Genomic DNA, 17,407 nt, shown 5'->3' on the forward strand with positions numbered 1-17,407 from the left:
TCTCAGCTTGCTCATTACTACCCTACTCTTTTAACACAATCCTCTTTAAATGATATAAATAAATGACCATATCATCTAAAATTGCCCCGGAAAGTCTCATTAAACACATGCAGAGGTTATTATCGCCTTCCTGTTTTGTACTCCATTGAAGACCAGAACTAGAGTCCTAGCTCTTGACGTGGTGCTCTGTTACTCATGAATGCATTTCATTCGAATCAAAACTTGTACACAAGGACGAAGGACTCATTAAAAAAGCGTTTACGATTACATTCCTGCCTCACTGTTAAGTCTTGAGCGGCGGTGAATAGTGTTAAAATGTAATCCTGATGAGAACGCTGACCCGGGTGTTGATTAGGCCGGAGTGAAGGGCTCATTATTACACTCATTATCAACTCTACTGATTCACCGAAGACATTTCCTGGAGTTTTGTTTAAGCAACAGGATGGACACTAGGATACACACAAAAGTGCGACCCAAACTGGTCTGGATTATCGGTCATAAAAAGAAATTAAATCCATGCAAGATGCTGAGACGAAGCCGATATACGCTTATATTGCCAAAGGTTTTGGGACACCCCTTAAGGAACTCTTAATGCTTCAGCATACCAAGACATTTTGGACAATTTCATCCTCCCAACTTTGTGGGAACAGTTTGGGGATGACCCCTTCCTGTTCCAACATGACTGCACACCAGTGCACAAAGCAAAGTCCATAAAGACATGGATGAGCGAGTTTGGTGTGGAGGAACTTCACAGAGTCCTGACCTCAACCTGATAGAACACCTTTGCTGATGAATTAGAGCGGAGACTGTGAGACAGACCTTCTCATCCAACATCAGTGTGTGACCTCACAAATGCGCTTCTAGAGAGGAATGGTCAAAAATTCCCATAAACACACTCCTTAACCATGTGGAAAGCCTTCCCAGAAGAGTTGAAGCTGTTCTAGCTGCAAAGGACGGTACAACTCCATATTATATCCATGTGCATGTACAGGCAGGCGTCCCAAAACTTTTGGCAACATAGTGTATTTGTCTATGTCGCTGCTGTGTACGGATCAGGCGAATATTCTCCAGCTTAATTAATATTCTTCAAAGTTGAATGATTTCCACTTAATATTAATTGCTTTTGTATAACAATAAGAAGCGCTACAGAAATTGATGACACTAATTTGTTTGGTGCTCAGACCCGAACCGGAGCACTGGGCATCGCTACAGATTACTCAGATGTGACTATGGATAATTAAAAAAAACACTGAGAGAACAGCCACCCAACCTTTCACTCGGTACTGATGAGAGCCTAAAAATAGCATCAGGCCAAAGAGAGAGAGAGAGAGGGGAAGCTTTTGACGTCAGCACTGCGCCGATTCTCTCATAGATGTGGTTTGGTAGAGGTGCTTTTCCGAAAAGATTCTTTTTGACCTACACATACGCAGTAAAGCTTCCTGCCTTCATCGTTGCCTCTTGTGCTTGCCGCCTGGTGTTTTTATTTCATTTTTTGCCCTTTTGTGTTATTGCTTTTGCTTTCTAGAACCATCTACGCTTATGATCACAGCACAGACATTGTCTATGCTTCACATTACTCCTCTTGTGATCATGGTGATGACAAAAGGACTTATTTTTTTCCCCTAGCCATATGCTGTCAGTCTGAGCTCTCTGGTTGGTCACTAATTTGCATCTCAACCTACATAGTAACCGCATAAATAAACAAATGTCCTGTTTATGTTAAAATACTAAATGTGCACTTCTACTGAACGGAACAAAATTTATTCCTTAATTTGATCACTTGCTAATTAACACCCGTCTATCACACGACTGCTGCTGTCGCTGCATCACAGAGAAGAGTAACACAAGCAGAGGCAAGCGCAGACTGCCCTCTTCCACATACATGAGCCCTCACATGATCTAGTGTTGCTGTGATTGACAGTAGAGAGAAAGATAGTGATTAAGATCCCCTGCAATCAGGAAGAGCGGCCAATTCGGTTCACTACGATCCACAGCAGCGTCAAGAATCGAAACGTTAAAGCCAATCCAAACACCAGTCCTACAATTACATCAATTTAAAGTTACATATTAAGGCAACTGTAATTCATATTCGTTCCCGGTTTGCTTTCATACACCGTATCACCATCTTTAATGCTGCTGATGTTCAATAGAGGCAACTTTGAGGATGTTCGGAGTCTTTTACTGGAAAAGATGCATGTAGTATACCCTAATGCTGGTCCTTTTACTGGGAAAGGATGCATGTAGTATACCCTAATGCTGGTCCTTAAAGTCCACTACATTCACATTAAAACTGTAAAAGCTTAAAAGTAACAACCCTTGTGATATATAAGTCCAGTTAAGTGTTTGCTTGTGTTGTTTTTCTTTCCCCTAAGAGTGTGGGATGAGTTATAATGCTCGCAGTAGGCTTAATGCAGCCTTAAACTAATTGTGATTCTTTCACAGTAGTTTGAGTGGTTTATGAGTGGCATGTTTTGAACTCTGAGTGGGTGTATTGAAGAATAAATAAATAAATAAATAAATAAATAACAAGTATGCATGACATGCCTGGAGGAATATGAAGATTCTCTTGTACTTGGTCATCAGCAGGGAGTGAGTGGTATGTGTTGCAGCATGAGAAACAACAAACTCGCGTACACAACCTTCGCAAACACCTCTGGGCTTGATATCGATCTTGCATTACAAGATGTTCACTTGCAACAACACACACACACACACACACACACAAAATAGACAACTGTATATTTTATTCATAAACCAGGTCACCGTGGATGGTTTGGAAACCTCAATTTCCTTTTGCAACCTTTCACTCTCGTCTCTCGTGAGACGTGTGGGAGGTTGAAGTGTAGCAAGAATCGCTTTGCTAGAAGTATCACCCCAAATAACTGGTCTTCACAAGGGAATACAAGAGTATCAGACAGCATTGGCTCATTTAAAGAAAAAAAGAGAGAGAAATTTTAAGGTTATACAAGGGATAGAAGTGTACAGTCTTTGTTACATGTACAGAGATCCTTGGAGATTTGAACACATTGATTTGCAGGCCTTCCATTTAAGTGTAAAGAAATACATGCACCAAGGACTTGCTTTAATTAAGGAAGAAATTGGTAACCAGGCAATGCATTAAGTCACACTGCCGCCTCATGTCTCAAAGGTTCCTCGTATTGATACTGAGCTTTGTAGAGTTTGTACGTGTTCCCCATATCTGTAAATTGGCCCTAGTTTTTGTGATCCTGACCAGGTTAAAGCGATTACTGAAGACAAACGAATGGTAAAATTGGTCAAACTGCTACTATGTGGTCAGTAGCAAAAACACCAGTTGCGTGATGTTTCTAAGAAATGGGAAAAAAGCAAGGATATCTGTCTGACATGATGTTTACAGCAGGTAGGTAGGTAGATAGATAGATAGATAGATAGATAGATAGATAGATAGATAGATAGATAGATAGATAGATAGATAGATAGATAGATAGATACAACTTTCAGTAGTATCCACAAACATAGGTAATAAGGTATGCAATAAATACTAAAAAAATACTAAATACTAAAATTTTAAAGGTAATAAGGTTTAAGAGTCTTTTAAAGGGTCCTGTGCAAATCAGAGAGTCTTGTGTTAAGGTGCATAGTGGACAGTACTGACAATGACCCCCCTCCCCAAGCCTCCCATATCGAGTGGAATTAAAGAGTCCACACAAGAATTCGGAAATAAATGTTCATAAGGAATGAATGTTGTGCTTTATTCCGCGAATAAATTTGGATTACTAGATCATTCAGATTGCAATGCTGGTCCTCGAGACAACATTTATATGGACTGACATTTGAATGGCAGGACTGTAGAAAAAAGGATTTTTGGCCACTCTCACTTGGCACAGACCTCAGGCTGGTATTTGCTGCCTTGCGTCACACTGATGTCTCACCATCGTGACGCAAGAGAGCACTAGAGCTCAGTGAGATCTTCAGCTCTGTGCCGACTCAAATCAATGGGCATTAACTGCTGAGACGATAGGAGAAGATAATGCCTGGGGTCATCAGCTTTTTTAGCCTCCTGTATCCACGGTCCTTGACTACTATTTAAGGTTGCCACAGATCACTTCTCGGTGCAAGAAAATGGTCTGTTTATGTCATTCTTTCGCACTTGAAAAGCATTTCTAAGGCTACAGTTGCTATGGTGCCTTTTTTTCCCCTCTGCACATGTGGTTTTCTTCGCTGTTGCTAGCTCTCATATGACTTTTCCAGCACGTTTGATTTTACTTGCAATACACGGATCATTAAAACGTCCACTGCAAGTCGTCTGTTAATAGGGATGATGAGGGCATCTGCGTTACATCAGAGAGTTCAAGCTCCTATAAAGCAATTAGTCTAATTAGGTTTCAAATGACTGGTTTGCTTGGTGAGAGAGACTTCACAGATTTAAGCGGTGGTTTTAAGATCAGAATGCGTTAGCACAAAGAGTATTAATCGACTTGGTTCAATTAAAAATAATTTAAAATTCCAAGCACTTTTAAACCCACGGGGTTGCATCGGAGCGGTTCGTGAGTCATATTAACTTTGGAAAGCTGAGATTTATAATAATGTCAGAGCTAGTTTTGAATGTTTTTGGGGAATAGTAAAATGCTTAAACAGGGGTGTGAGCAGATCTTTATCTACAGAGGGGTTGCCAGGTTAAATTTAATGATTACTTTGAGGTGAGGCAAAATACTTTTTAATAACGACACAGTGTGTGGCCTCTTTGCCTGTGTATAGCCTGTGTAAGATCCCAGCCTTAAGATCGTCATCTTGTGCAGATGTCCATCATGGTGTTGCTCCAAAATCAATAACCCATGACAACTGGCAGTGTATCTAACATGTAAAAACTGGATACACGTTTTGTTTTGTCTTTTGTTCTGTCTTTTTGTCTTGTTTTGTATATTGACTATACAGCCTTGGACTAGCTAATGAGTACTGGTCCACAAGCATTTATTTGCGATGAGGGCAAAGGTGAGGTGAGAAGGCAAGACCCAGAAGAGTGTTCAAAGGTCAGTCATGGCACCCCTTGCCCACCCCTTAGCTCCACCCACGCTCATGAACCTCGATCTCCACTCAGACTCACAAAAGGCTGGGGAAATACCTGTGTAGACATGCAAGTCATGTAATCTAGAGTGGGTTCACCTGTTTGATTTGTGTCATCACTGACCACTGTAAGTCACTGTAATGACCGGAGCTTAACCTGTGTCACGTGTGTAGTACAGTAAATTAGTTAGGAAAGAAAATGAGCCAAGCATATAACGTTTCATAATTATATATATATATATATATAGCATGACGGTGTGGGAGTGACAGAGTCCCCGGTGCTGACTTCAGAGTTCTCTCAAGAATGAGTAACCGAGCCTCCGCCGAACGCTGATTGGTTGATGAGAATCGAACCTGGGAATTGATTGGACAGACCTACGGCTCGGCGCAGTTGATTGGTCGCCCGTAGTTGCGCGCAGAGCATCGGGAGTGTGTCATTAACTTTCGGTGGTTACCTGTGATTGAGGAAACCGGCTTTGAGAGGATGTTGGGCGGGAAAGTGTTGCAGTGACAGGCGCGCGCTCCGACAGAGCACGAGAACCAGGGACACTTTTTTGCAGCTGGGTACACACACACACACACACTCGCGCGCGCGCTTGCGGACGCATACAAACACGCACGCACACACACACACGCATAAGCACACGCGGACCAGGATGGCGAAAGAGATACGAGAGAAAGGTAAGATGTATATATTTTTTGCTGTCTAGACATTCACGAGCGTTTGAGTTGAAAAGCTTCACGTGCACCGATGACAGACACGGTGTTTAATGGCGGGGACTGCTGGAATGCCCCGGTGTGTTTTACGGGCACCGATGTTACACAGGGTGACGCACTGACATTTCAGCCAAGCCCGTGTGAGGAGGCATATGTTTGAGGCAGGAAAAGGCAGTCCATGCCAATTCATTACATACGCGCTCAAAGAGGAACATGAGTCAAAATGTCCATTTCTCGCTGGGATCAAAGACGGAGTGTGTTACAGTAACGCTGTAACTCTACACACACGTTCTCACACAGTACACGAACATCTGGATTTTTTTTTTTGTGTGTGTGTGTGTGTCAAAGTTCTTCTGACCTTCATGTAGGAAACGACTCAGGATCATATTCCAGCTTCCTCTTTTCTCTTTAAAGATATTCCTTTATTAACTGGACTCGACCTGTGTAACTTTGTCTTAGGTGTGCAGATGTAATAAACATTTATGATCCCGGGTTCGAACAGGCAGGGGTCTTTCTGTGTGGAGTTTGCATGTTCTCCCCCTGCCTGCGTGGGTTTACTCTGGTTTCCTCCGACAGTCCAAAAACATGTACATTAGGTTGAATGGTGATTCTAAATTGCCCATAGGAGTGAGTGTGAGTGTGTGTGGTTGTCTGTCTATATGTGGCCCTGTGATGGACTGGTGACCTGTCCAGGGTGTACCCCTGCCCAATGTGTGCTGGAATAGGCTCCAGCAGATCCGTGACCCTAATTAGGAATAAAGCGGGTATAACAAATGGATGGATTCAGGTCATCATACACTTGACATCTTTTACACCTTAACAAGTTTAAAGTGCGATTGATGTTGCACAGTGTTATGGACACCAGTATAGCCAGAAACAAACAAACAAAAAAAAAACAGATTAGGAAATATTCTTGCTTCAAGTTTGTCTTAAAATTCAACCTATTTATCATACCATAATGAATCCGATACAATGAGTTTTGATGTTTGATATCACTCAGTCTGCTACGATATGACGGTTCGAGGCAAGGTTCGGTTCCTAAGGTGACAATTTGATATAACGCGATACCACTGACTATTTTCTTGATTCATTTTAAATTATGCATCGATCCCCATTGTCTGATCACCATCCAATATTGTGTACTAGTCTTATCAGTGTCCAATGAAATGCTCTCTTTAGTTTATATGTCCCTCTCCCCGGGGGCGTGTCCTGCTCTACAGTAGCATATTGTTAGCAGAAATCATACAATGCTGGTATGATTTTTGGCTTTGTGTCAACCCTTTTTGAACTATCTCTTTATTGGGATAATAAATGACTAGAGTTTATTGCTTTTGAAGATGGTAGGATTTGTGTAAGTGCGTGGCCGTGTGACCGGCACGTCTCCGAAGGAGAGTTTTATCGGCTAGGGGACAATTATTCTGTCTTCATACACTGGGGCTTCTCTGTCAGTAAGATTAAGTAGTATCATTTTATCGACCATTCAGATGTGTCAGCTGTGTCCTGGTGGGAACCATGAGAGAGAACTCTGAGAGAAAATCCTAAGAGAGAACTCTAAAGAGAACTCTAAAGAGAACACTGAGAGAAAACTGTGAGAGAGAAATCTGAGAGAAAACTGTGAGCGAAAACAGTGAGAGAAAATTCTGAGAGAAAACTCGGCGAGAAAACTGCGAGAACACTGAGAGAAAACTCTGAGAGAAATTTTTGAGAGGATATTATGAGAGAAATCTCTGTGAGAAAATCTGAAAGAAAACCGTAAGAGAGAACTCTAAAGAGAACTCTGAGAGAAAACATGGTGAGAGAACTCTGAGAAAACTGATAGAAAACTCTAAGGGAAAATCCTGAGAGAAAACTGAGAGAAAATTCTGTGGGAAAACTGAAAGAAAACTCTGAAAGAAAACCCTAAGAGAGAACTCGTTGAGAAAACTGTGAGAAAACTCTGAGAGAGAACTCTGGGAGAAAAACTGTGAGAGTACCGAGAGAATTCTCGGAGAGAATTCTCCTGTAAGAATCCTGTAAGAAATCTCTCTGAGAAAACTGTAAGAGAAAACTCTGAGGTATAATCCTTAGAGAAACTGTGAGAAACATTTTGAGAGAAAACTGAAAGAAAACTCTGAAAGAAAACTGTGAGAAAACTCTGAGAGAAAACTGTGAGAAAACTCTGAGAGAAAAACTCTAAGATAGAACTCTGAGAGAAAACTCTGAGAGAAAATTCTGAGAGAAAATTCTGTGAGAATTCTCTGAGAGAAAACTGTAAGAGAATTCTCTGAGAGAAAATTCTGTGAGCAAACTCTGAGAGAAAACTCTGAGAGAAAACTCTGAGAGAAAACTCTGAGAGAAAACTCTGAGAGAAAACTCTGATGGAAAACTCTGATGGAAAACTCTGGAAGAAAACAGTGAGAAAACCGAGAGAAAACTCGGAGAGAAAATTCTGTGAGAAATCTCTGAGAAAACTGTAAGAGAATTCTCTCAGAAAAATCTCTGTCAGAAAACTGTGAGAAAACTGTGAGAAAACTGAGAGAAAATCCTGAGAGAAAACTGAGAGAAAACTGTGTGTAAACTAAGAGAAAACTTTGAGAAAAAACTGTGAGAAAACTGAGAGAAAACTGTTAGAAAACACAGTGAGAGAACTCTGGGGTTCAGAGCAGAGCATTTGCTTATCTCTTTGACCTTATTTAGACCTGCTGCTATAATAAGATACAGATGTGAGACGCTATTTCAGGTATGGATGTGCATCACGGCTTGTTTGACATGTAGCTGTTTACACGCCGGATCTGTCAGAGAGTCTTGGAACCAGAAGTGAGGAACACCGTTGAGGTGGAATCGTCTGTAAACATATCCCATCATCTCATAGCGGTGCATCGGAACATCCAATAACGTGCCCTGTGCCTATCAGATGGGTTTCAGTGCTTTTAATTAACTCGTGTATCTGGTTTCACTCGAGCCGGCTCATGTAGAAGCAAACGGCAAACACGAAGCCGGTGTTTTATTTAGTGTTAGAACTGCTGCTGTAAATGTCGTCAAATCGGTAATAATAAAAGAACAACAAAACAAAGCTACAGAAAGTGTGTGTATGTGTGTGTTTATGTGTTGTTTACAAGGACAGATATATCTAACCTTATGGGGGACGTTTCTCTGGTAAAGTGATTTTTTTTTTCAAAATAAAACATCAAATTTTTATTTATTTGTAAGTAAATAAATAAATAAAGCCTAAACACTTCATTTAAGTTTTTTGATGTTAAGGTTAAGGTTATTAGGTGTAGCATAGCATGGATTATCTAATTATGCCAGTTGATGGGCCTCAGAATGTGACAGCCCTGTGTGTGTGTGTGTGTGTGTGTGGGCACGTATAACTATACGAGGCACTTTCCCACAGCTTCTGAGCGAAGGCGAGCGATAAAGAGAAAATATGAAATGATGTTTCAACAGATATGTCACCCTTAATTACCATCCGACTCGGTAAGTATGGCTCCTGACAAAAATGGAGATTACGGTGATTTCCTGTTGCGACCGGACCGCACTGAGCTTTTAATAAAATTGCCGTCGCAGGTTATGCGCTTGCACTTCTCATCGCGGTTTGATGAGAATTTTGAACATGACTGATCTTGGAATGCAGAACTGACCGAGCGCCTTATAAATCTCCAAGTAGCTGTTGGTCATCAATCTAGCCGTACAAATAGAACGAGTATAAAAGTGCGAACACTGACGTACTGTATGTTCAGTGTTGAATCTAACAATAATAAAGAAATTTAGATTAACACATAGATCCAAAAACGAGACGGAAATCACAAAAGTGAGTCGTGTAGAAGTTTGTTTCCTGTTCATACAACCATTGAGGTAGCAGGTGCTGAGAGAACAAATAAAAGCTCTGTGTGCATCTCTGGACGTCTGTTATTTATGATACACTTGTTAGAGAGGTTAATCATGCGAGGACAGCTGGACCGTCTGAAGCTTTTGTTCTGCTTTTTCAAAGACAAAGCCTTTTGACGGCTCTCTTTTACCCAAAACAAACGATTTTTATGAAACAGCCTCAGCGGGGATTACATTTCAAGGCACCTATTAAATGATACTTTGGTTTCTTGTGGCTTGGTTTGATCACTTTTATGCTGCACACGATTGATGTGAGGAAAAAACCCCTACACTGGCTGAGAGAGGGAGGTGTAGAGCTGAAAACATCCTCGTAAACTTTCTTTTATAGGTCTGAAATGCAGAATAAAGAAAACAAGTGCCTTTCTGAGTGTGTGTGTAGAAATCTTTAAAAAAAATCAGCCAGTGGAGCTTTCGCCAAATAAACGATTAGATGGGCTCGTATAAATAATTAGTTAAAAAACATTTTAAGTATGCATTCAGTGTTTGGGCTTCGAATCCCAGCACCACCAAGCTGCCGCTGTTCAGCCCTTGAGCGAGCTGCTTACTGGCCCAGTTATAAGTCACTTTGGATTTAAATCATCAGCCAAATGAAAAGAGGAAATATTCATAACACACAACATTTCAGCAGGAAATGCATCTGTTCTTTGGCTCAGTTTGCGATTCATGGCTCAAATAAAACATCATCTGGAACCGAAAATGGTTTCACGCCATATTTGGGTTGATTGAGGGATTAGTTCATGATCATATTACTAGCATTCCCCTTTTTAGAATTATCATTCTGATCAGGCATAACATTATGATCACCTGCGGTGGTGGTTCAAGTGGTTAAGGCACTGGGTCGTTGGCTGGAAGATCGGGGGTTCAAGCCCCAGCACTGCCAAATTGCCACTGTTTGGCCCTTGAGTAAGGCCCTTAATCCTCTCTGCTCCAGGGGCGCTGTATCATGGCTGACCCTGTGCTCTGACCCCAACCTCCAAGGCTGGGATATGTGAAGAAAGAATTTCACTGTGCTGTAATGTATGTGACAAATAAAGGCTATTTCTATTTCTTTTTTTTTTTATTTCTACCTGCCTAATATTGTGTGGGTCCCCATTTTGCTGACAAAACAGCCCTGATCCATCGAGGCATGGACTCCACTAGATCCCTGAAGGTGTGCTGTGGTATCTGGCACCAAGATTGTTAGCAGCAGATCCTTTAAATCCTCTAAGTTGCAAGGTGGGGCCTCCATGGATCGGACTTGTTTGTCCAGCACATCCCACAGATGCTCGATTGGATTGAGATGGGGGAAATTTAAAGATCAAGTCAACACCTCAAACTCGTTTGTTGTGGCCATCAAACCATTCCTGAAGTATTTTCGCTTTGTGGCACGGTGCATTATCCTGCTGAAAGAGGCCACAGCCATAAGGGAATACCATCTCCATGAAAGGGTGTATATGGTTTGCAACACTGCTTAGGTAGGTGGTACGTGTCAAAGTAACATCCACATGGATGGCAGGACCGAAGGTATGTCAGCAGAACATTGCCCAAAGCAAGACACTGCCTCTACCGGCATGATGAGATAATCAGTGTTATTCATGGCCTGATCGTGGTGTATATATTTTGGATCATTTCTAGATGAATTTCCTAATAAACATCCCTAATAAATCTGTCATTGACGTTACCTGTGTAAACAGTACTCGTTGTAACGTAAAGTTGAACACGTCAATAGATCTGATTTGAGCACATAGCCAACCCTCAAGTCCAATCAGGAGCATGCGAGACGGTGGGATGGGGAAGTGGGTGTGGCAGTGGTGGTGTTGGGTGGAGCTTCTAGACTGAGGCGTCAGTCATTACCTCATTTTCGATTCACGAGTCGATTGGCATCATGTCCCGTTTATTCGAGGAAGTAAAGACGGCTCTTACGTTGTATTTTCTCACATACTCCGATGTTACGTTACGGAGCTCCTGTGCAAAGAACACACAGAGTTTTGTGATCTTCTGCTTCTTATAGATGAGATAATTCATGAAAAAAGCCAGTGTAGTGAAGGAAAATCCTCGTTTTTTTTATTTCATTTTTATTTTATTATCGTAAACTCACAGCGCAGGTGAACGTTATGACTTGTTCCTGTGCCCACGTTTATCTCAGCACACAAGTGCCAGTAATAATACAGCAACTCATGCTAGACACCTGGCCTTTCTCACCTTATCACTGTGATCACCAGCAGCTGACAGACGAAACTCACGCTGCCGGCGCTTTTCTTTCTTTTCTTTCTTTTATTGGTACTGCACCGAAGCACTGTTCTGGAAATACAGTTTTATTTTTGTCGGTGATGGGAAAATGGGGTAGTTTTAGAGCAGAAGCCTGTTCACGCTAATATGTGAAGGGAAGAAAAACTGAGTCATAATCCTTACAACGAGAGCGTATCTTTAACATGATTATACGACAATATCTTTAACATGATCTGTGTTTTTTATCTCCATCTCTTTCTGTTTCTCTCCTGCGTGAGTGTATTGTACAGTACAGTACAAAATACTTACCTTATGATTCATTCATCTGTACACAAGACTCGTGAAACCGTTTTTTCCTCTCTGTCAATATACTGAACGGTGGATAGTTTAGTTATAGTAACAGAAGATTTACACTGCTACATTTTTAGATTTATTATTTTGTTTCCGATTTCTTATTTTGTTTTCATATTTCTCAGCCACTGTATAAAACTGACCTATCAAACAGACTCTAATTTCTTGTCTCTCGATCTAGTTGATGCAGTCAGAGCCAGTCGCATCAAACGGGATGAGCGTAGTCGTCTAGTCGCCGGTGAGAAGCTCCGATTATGTCATTAACCAATCAGGATTGAGTTTTTTTTTTTTTTTTTAAATAAAGCAGGAAGTAGTAAGGGACATCCCAGCTACAGCGAAGCTCCATGAAGAGACACGTGGTAAGTGAGCTGTGTGCCGAGTGTGTGTAGTGCCGGCTGTCGGTGTGAATGTGTCTTTGGTGTGTAATCAGAGCGTGTGTATCGAAATAACAGCTGCAGAGGTGCCAACAGCAGCTGTGTGTTTGTTTTGTAGTGTTGTGTCTCAGTAAAGAGAAACCTGGACGCCTCGTCAACACAGATACAGATATACCTGGGTTTATTTTTTTTTCCTGTCCGTAGGGTAGTGCTGCTTCGGGTTACTGGAAAGAAAGCTGTTAAAAAATACACAAAGGTGGATAAATTAAAAAACATTCAAGGTGGAGAAATTTTCTAATGAATTTTTAAATAAAATTAAATAATAATCTCATAAATAATAAATAATCTCATTATTGTTACGTTAAAGGTGGAGAAATTAGAAAAATTTTGGAGAAATTTTGGAAACATTTTTAAACAAGTTCAAAGGGGAGAAATAAAAAAATGTAGGTTTTTAAAAAAATTCAAGGTGGAGAAATTGTAAAGATTTTGGAGAAATTCTGGAAAAATGTTGAAAAAAATTCAAGGTGGAGAAATTTTTAAAAAATGGAGAAATTTAAAAAAAATCGAAGTGGAGAAATTGTAAAAATTTTTGAAGATATTCTGGAGAAATGTTGAAAAGAATTCAAGGTGGAGAAATGGAAAAAATGAAGAAATTAAAAAAAAATCAAGGTGGAGAAATAAAAAAAGAAATGGAGAAATAAAAAGGTGGAGAAATTGCGAAACATATTTGAACTTTGAAAGAAAATTAAAGGTGGAGAAAATGTCAAATAAATTTGGAATTTTTGCAAAAAAAAAAAATCAAGGGGGAGAAATTTTGGAGAACTTCTGGAGAAATTTGCAAAAATGTTCAAGGTGGAGAAATAAAAAATAAAAAAAATCAAGGTGGAGAAATTGTAAAAACTTTTGGAGAAATTCTGGATAAATTTTGAAAACAATTCAAGGTAGGGGAAAAAAATTCAAGGTGGAGAAATTGTAAAAGTTTTTGAATTTTGCAAACAAATTCAAGGTGGAGAAATTTTGGAGAAATTCTGGAGAAATTTTCAAGGTGGAGAAATAAAAAAATGGAGAAATTATTAAAAATTCAAGGTGGAGAAATAAAAAAAAAATTTTTTTTTAAAGAAATTAAGGTGGAAAGATAAAAAATAAATTGGACAAATTAAAAAAATCAAGGCGGAGAAAATGTAAACATTTTGGAGAAATTTTGGAAGAATCTTCAAAAAATCTTCAAGGTGGTGAAATGTTATGATGAATTTTTAAATGAAACTACATGTAAATGTTTTTATCCTGTTATTGTTACGTTATTCTTAAGCTGAGAAAAAACCTGCAATCAATAGACTGCTCATTCGAGTGTTTTTTTTTCTTTTTTTTTGTGTGTGTGTGAATGCTAATTTTTTCTTTCCCCAAAATATATACACTCTCATCTCAAGGCACTGCTCTAATGAAACTAATCCTGAAACAGCTTGTTAATTGTCCGCTGGTTAACTGATGAAGTTTTTCTCTCCTAACAGCAGGCAGAGATTTCTCAGCGGTGAGCTCCATTAATCTGTGCGCTAGTCAGACGGACAAATTCACCGTCACGTTTCTTTCAGTCTCCCCTCCGTTCCTCCAGAGACGAATCTTTAGTGTCAGGGCCGGTCTGCTCCAGATACACAGCAGGTGACGAGCAGATCCAGATGGACAAGACAAGAGGAAGTAACAGAAAGAAAGAAAGAAAGAAAGAAAGATTCTTCAGTTTCTATATGAGGTTATTAATTTATATTTGGAAAACCGTGGCCTGGGTTCGATTCCCGAGCAGGGTGTTAACCCAGCCACTGAAGAGTTAACTCTCAGTGCTGGCCCCAAGCCTGGATTAAATGGGAGGGTCGCGTCAGGAAGGGCATCCGGGGTAAAACCTATGCCAAATCTATCAGCCATTTTTAACAATGGACATTGTCTCAAAGCAGAAGTATAGAATCGTAGAAATAATTATAAAGTTTAAAGTTACTATTTATCTCTAACATTTATCCCTAATGAGCAAGCCTGCGGTGACGGTAGCAAGGAAAAACTCCATGAGGTGATATGAGAAAGAAACCTTGAGAGGAACCAGGCTCAGAAGGGAACCTCATCCTCATTTGGGTGACACTGGACAGTAAATAATGTCCTTTCTTCAACAGTGTATAGTCACGAACATTGTGCAACCAAGAGCTCCTGAGGAACTAGTAGGTCAGTGTAGTTTCTGAGTTCATTATAGACTCAGCACTGATTCCTTCCTGCCGAAAGCTGACCGATGCAACGGCAGTTTAGAGACGGCGTGATAGTCTCCGAGTGGTTCTATCCACAGCAGTCCCTGGGGTCAGAGCAGCCATGAGCACCACCAAGTGACGAGACTCCAACCAGGGGCAGAGCAAACCAGGGGTAGAATACTTATGCTGAGATGTGGTGTACTTCTGCTTTCTGAATGGCTGCCTGCTCAACCTGTGGTCAGGAGATGAGCTGTGAGTTCGAATCCCTTTAGCTGAGAGCAAAACTGGCCTCAGATAGGGCGGATAGCGCTTTCCTTTCCTCTGAGGGGTTACGCCGCCGGGGTCCTGGCGTCATCGCTCTTTTCTGTAGTAAAGTATTGTGATTTAACTAGGTAGGTTATTAGCCTTGTTGCTAGGCAACGAAAATAACAGACTTTTCACTTTCTAATCGATTAGCTAAGTAACGTATTATTTCTCCATCCTACCCATCCTATATTGATGATACACACATGCAAGAAATATTCCACATTGTAAACAGTTGCAGTTTGCATGAATTTAAAGAGTTTAAAGCCACAAAAACTGTGGACCGGTGCTTTATTTTGACTCCAGAGTTGTTGTCCTTCTGCTGCTCCGTGTTCAGGGTCGACACAGCAGATCATCCGATCCATCTATTTCATTTTGGCACAGGTTTTACCCCAGATACCCTTTAATCCAGGCTTAGATGCAGCAGTGAGAGTGGCTAGGAATCGGACCTGGGCAGCAGCAGTGAGAGCACAGGATCCTGCCGCTGGACCACCACATGGCCAGAAGTTGAATCCTAAATAAAAGTCTAGCTTCCTTGTCATACGCTGGACACAGTTGGTTGTTTTTTTCCCCCTGCACATTCGTATCCACCACCGCCATTTCATCTGGAGCTGTTCGAGTCCAAGTTTCATAGTCTTGCGCCTGCTCATCTGAACAGCTCGTTTCTTTACACACTTCATTTCCTGTTTCCTCTCCAGCTGGCAGCCTGCACGAGGTGATTTAATGGAGATAATGTGACACTTGGAGAAAGAACTCGGAGTTTGGAACAGGTACAGGCGCTAATGGCTTCATGACATCGGGGGGGGGGAGTGAGAGATGCATGGAAGAGAGTTGGCTGAAAGATGCACACCGCCAGTCAGCCTCCACCAACGGAGAGAGACAGATAGAGAGAGAGGAAAATCAAGGACAGGAAGGCGCCGTTATCAGCGTCACGTCTGCTATGCTACACGATAACTCCTTTCCGTTCCAGATAGCCGTTTCGTTTTGTGTGGTGTTCCACTGAAGGACAGCAGTAGAGTGGGGAACAAATGAAAACACTTTATTCTGCAATCTGCATGAAAGTCTTTGCAGAAGGCACTATGTAGAGAGAGAGAGAGAGAGAGAGAGAGAGAGAGAGAAATCAAAATGCAAAATGTTCCTTTTCACCTGCACTCAACCACCACTTTATTAGCTGCTCATTGATACAATCAGCACCTTGACCATGCTGGTTGATGTATTCTGAGAAAATTCTCTAGGGATTTTCACGCGCAACAGTCTCAAGAGTTGGTGAAAAAATCTTAAAAACCTCTAGCGAGCAGGATGATGGTGAAAGAGGTCGGAGAAAAAGGTTGAAATTCCAGCCCTGTACATCTGTGCTGAGCCGAAAATTGCCTCAGATGAACGGACAGGTGTTCCTAATAAGGTGGCCAGCACTCGTTTATTCATTCCTATGAATCGTGAAACGTCTAGATGAACAACACAGCACGAGATCACTTGCTATCTTGGATCTGAGGGTGTGATGTACGAGCTTTGGAATGTCTTGCTGTTCGTTTCAGGAGGTTTTTCAGGTTCAGACACTAGAAGAAGGTACTAGGAGAAGTTCCTGACTTAATGACGCGTGATGATGAAGGGAGAATATGTAATAACAAGTTGGAATAAAACCTCTGAGATCTTTCAGAAGAATCGTTTCAAAAGCCTCTCGCGTAGAAACGTTGAAGCTCTTTTTGATTAAATGTGATTAGATATTACACTTCAAGCAATAAAGACAATACAAGACATATATAAAAAGCAGGGAAACGAGATCGTCTGCTCGTCTTTCCCTTCGTATTCTGGGCTTAGCGTGCCCTTTACGCTCCTCATTAAAAGTATTTGACCCCGTGACCTCGCCACGTTCGCCTTGCTGTGAAAACGTGTTCCGGTTTCTAGCCGCGGCTAGTCACACAGTCGCGGCGTATATATATATCCCCCATAAAGTTGCTGTATGGAAAAGAGACGCAGAGATCTGTCAGAGCAAACCACATTAAACATAAGTATCTTCAGTGCCTATAAAGCGCAGCCACAGCCACGCCCGAGTAATCACGCACACGCAAAATGACCAGAATGCACTGCTCGTCTTTATGCATGGATTTAACTAGCGATCTGGAGCAGGTGAAGGTGTCAGGGTTTCATTCCAATCTCATGATTCTACCTGCTAGTCAATCTTGGCTTTTATAATACATGGAGGTGTGGCTTCTGATTTGTTAGAATGAACACTCGCACTCACAACAACGCTTTCTGGACTCTCCTGATTCCCTCATCTAGAGAATTAGACAGATCTTTCTTTCTTTTTTTTTTCCTTCTTTC

The 17,407-nt window shown here is 41.1% G+C and overlaps 1 protein-coding gene across 3 annotated transcripts in view; it reads left to right on the plus strand.

Annotated features, from left to right (window-relative positions):
* Window positions 1–5,485: 5,485 nt before the first annotated feature.
* Window positions 5,486–17,407, plus strand: part of plrdgb (PITP-less RdgB-like protein) — a 76,659-nt gene continuing 64,737 nt past the window's right edge. For 2 of the 3 annotated variants that reach the window (XM_058414791.1, XM_058414792.1), the window contains exon 1: window positions 5,487–5,724. In XM_058414791.1, coding sequence (XP_058270774.1) covers window positions 5,700–5,724 — 25 coding nt within the window. In that variant the 5' untranslated portion in view covers window positions 5,487–5,699. Of the gene's footprint in view, window positions 5,725–17,407 lie in introns of all 3 variants that reach the window. The other variant, XR_009207186.1, reaches the window with a different exon arrangement.

This window comes from Hemibagrus wyckioides, linkage group LG18 (assembly GCF_019097595.1).
Source record: "Hemibagrus wyckioides isolate EC202008001 linkage group LG18, SWU_Hwy_1.0, whole genome shotgun sequence".
Classification (NCBI taxonomy): Eukaryota; Metazoa; Chordata; class Actinopteri; order Siluriformes; family Bagridae; genus Hemibagrus; species Hemibagrus wyckioides.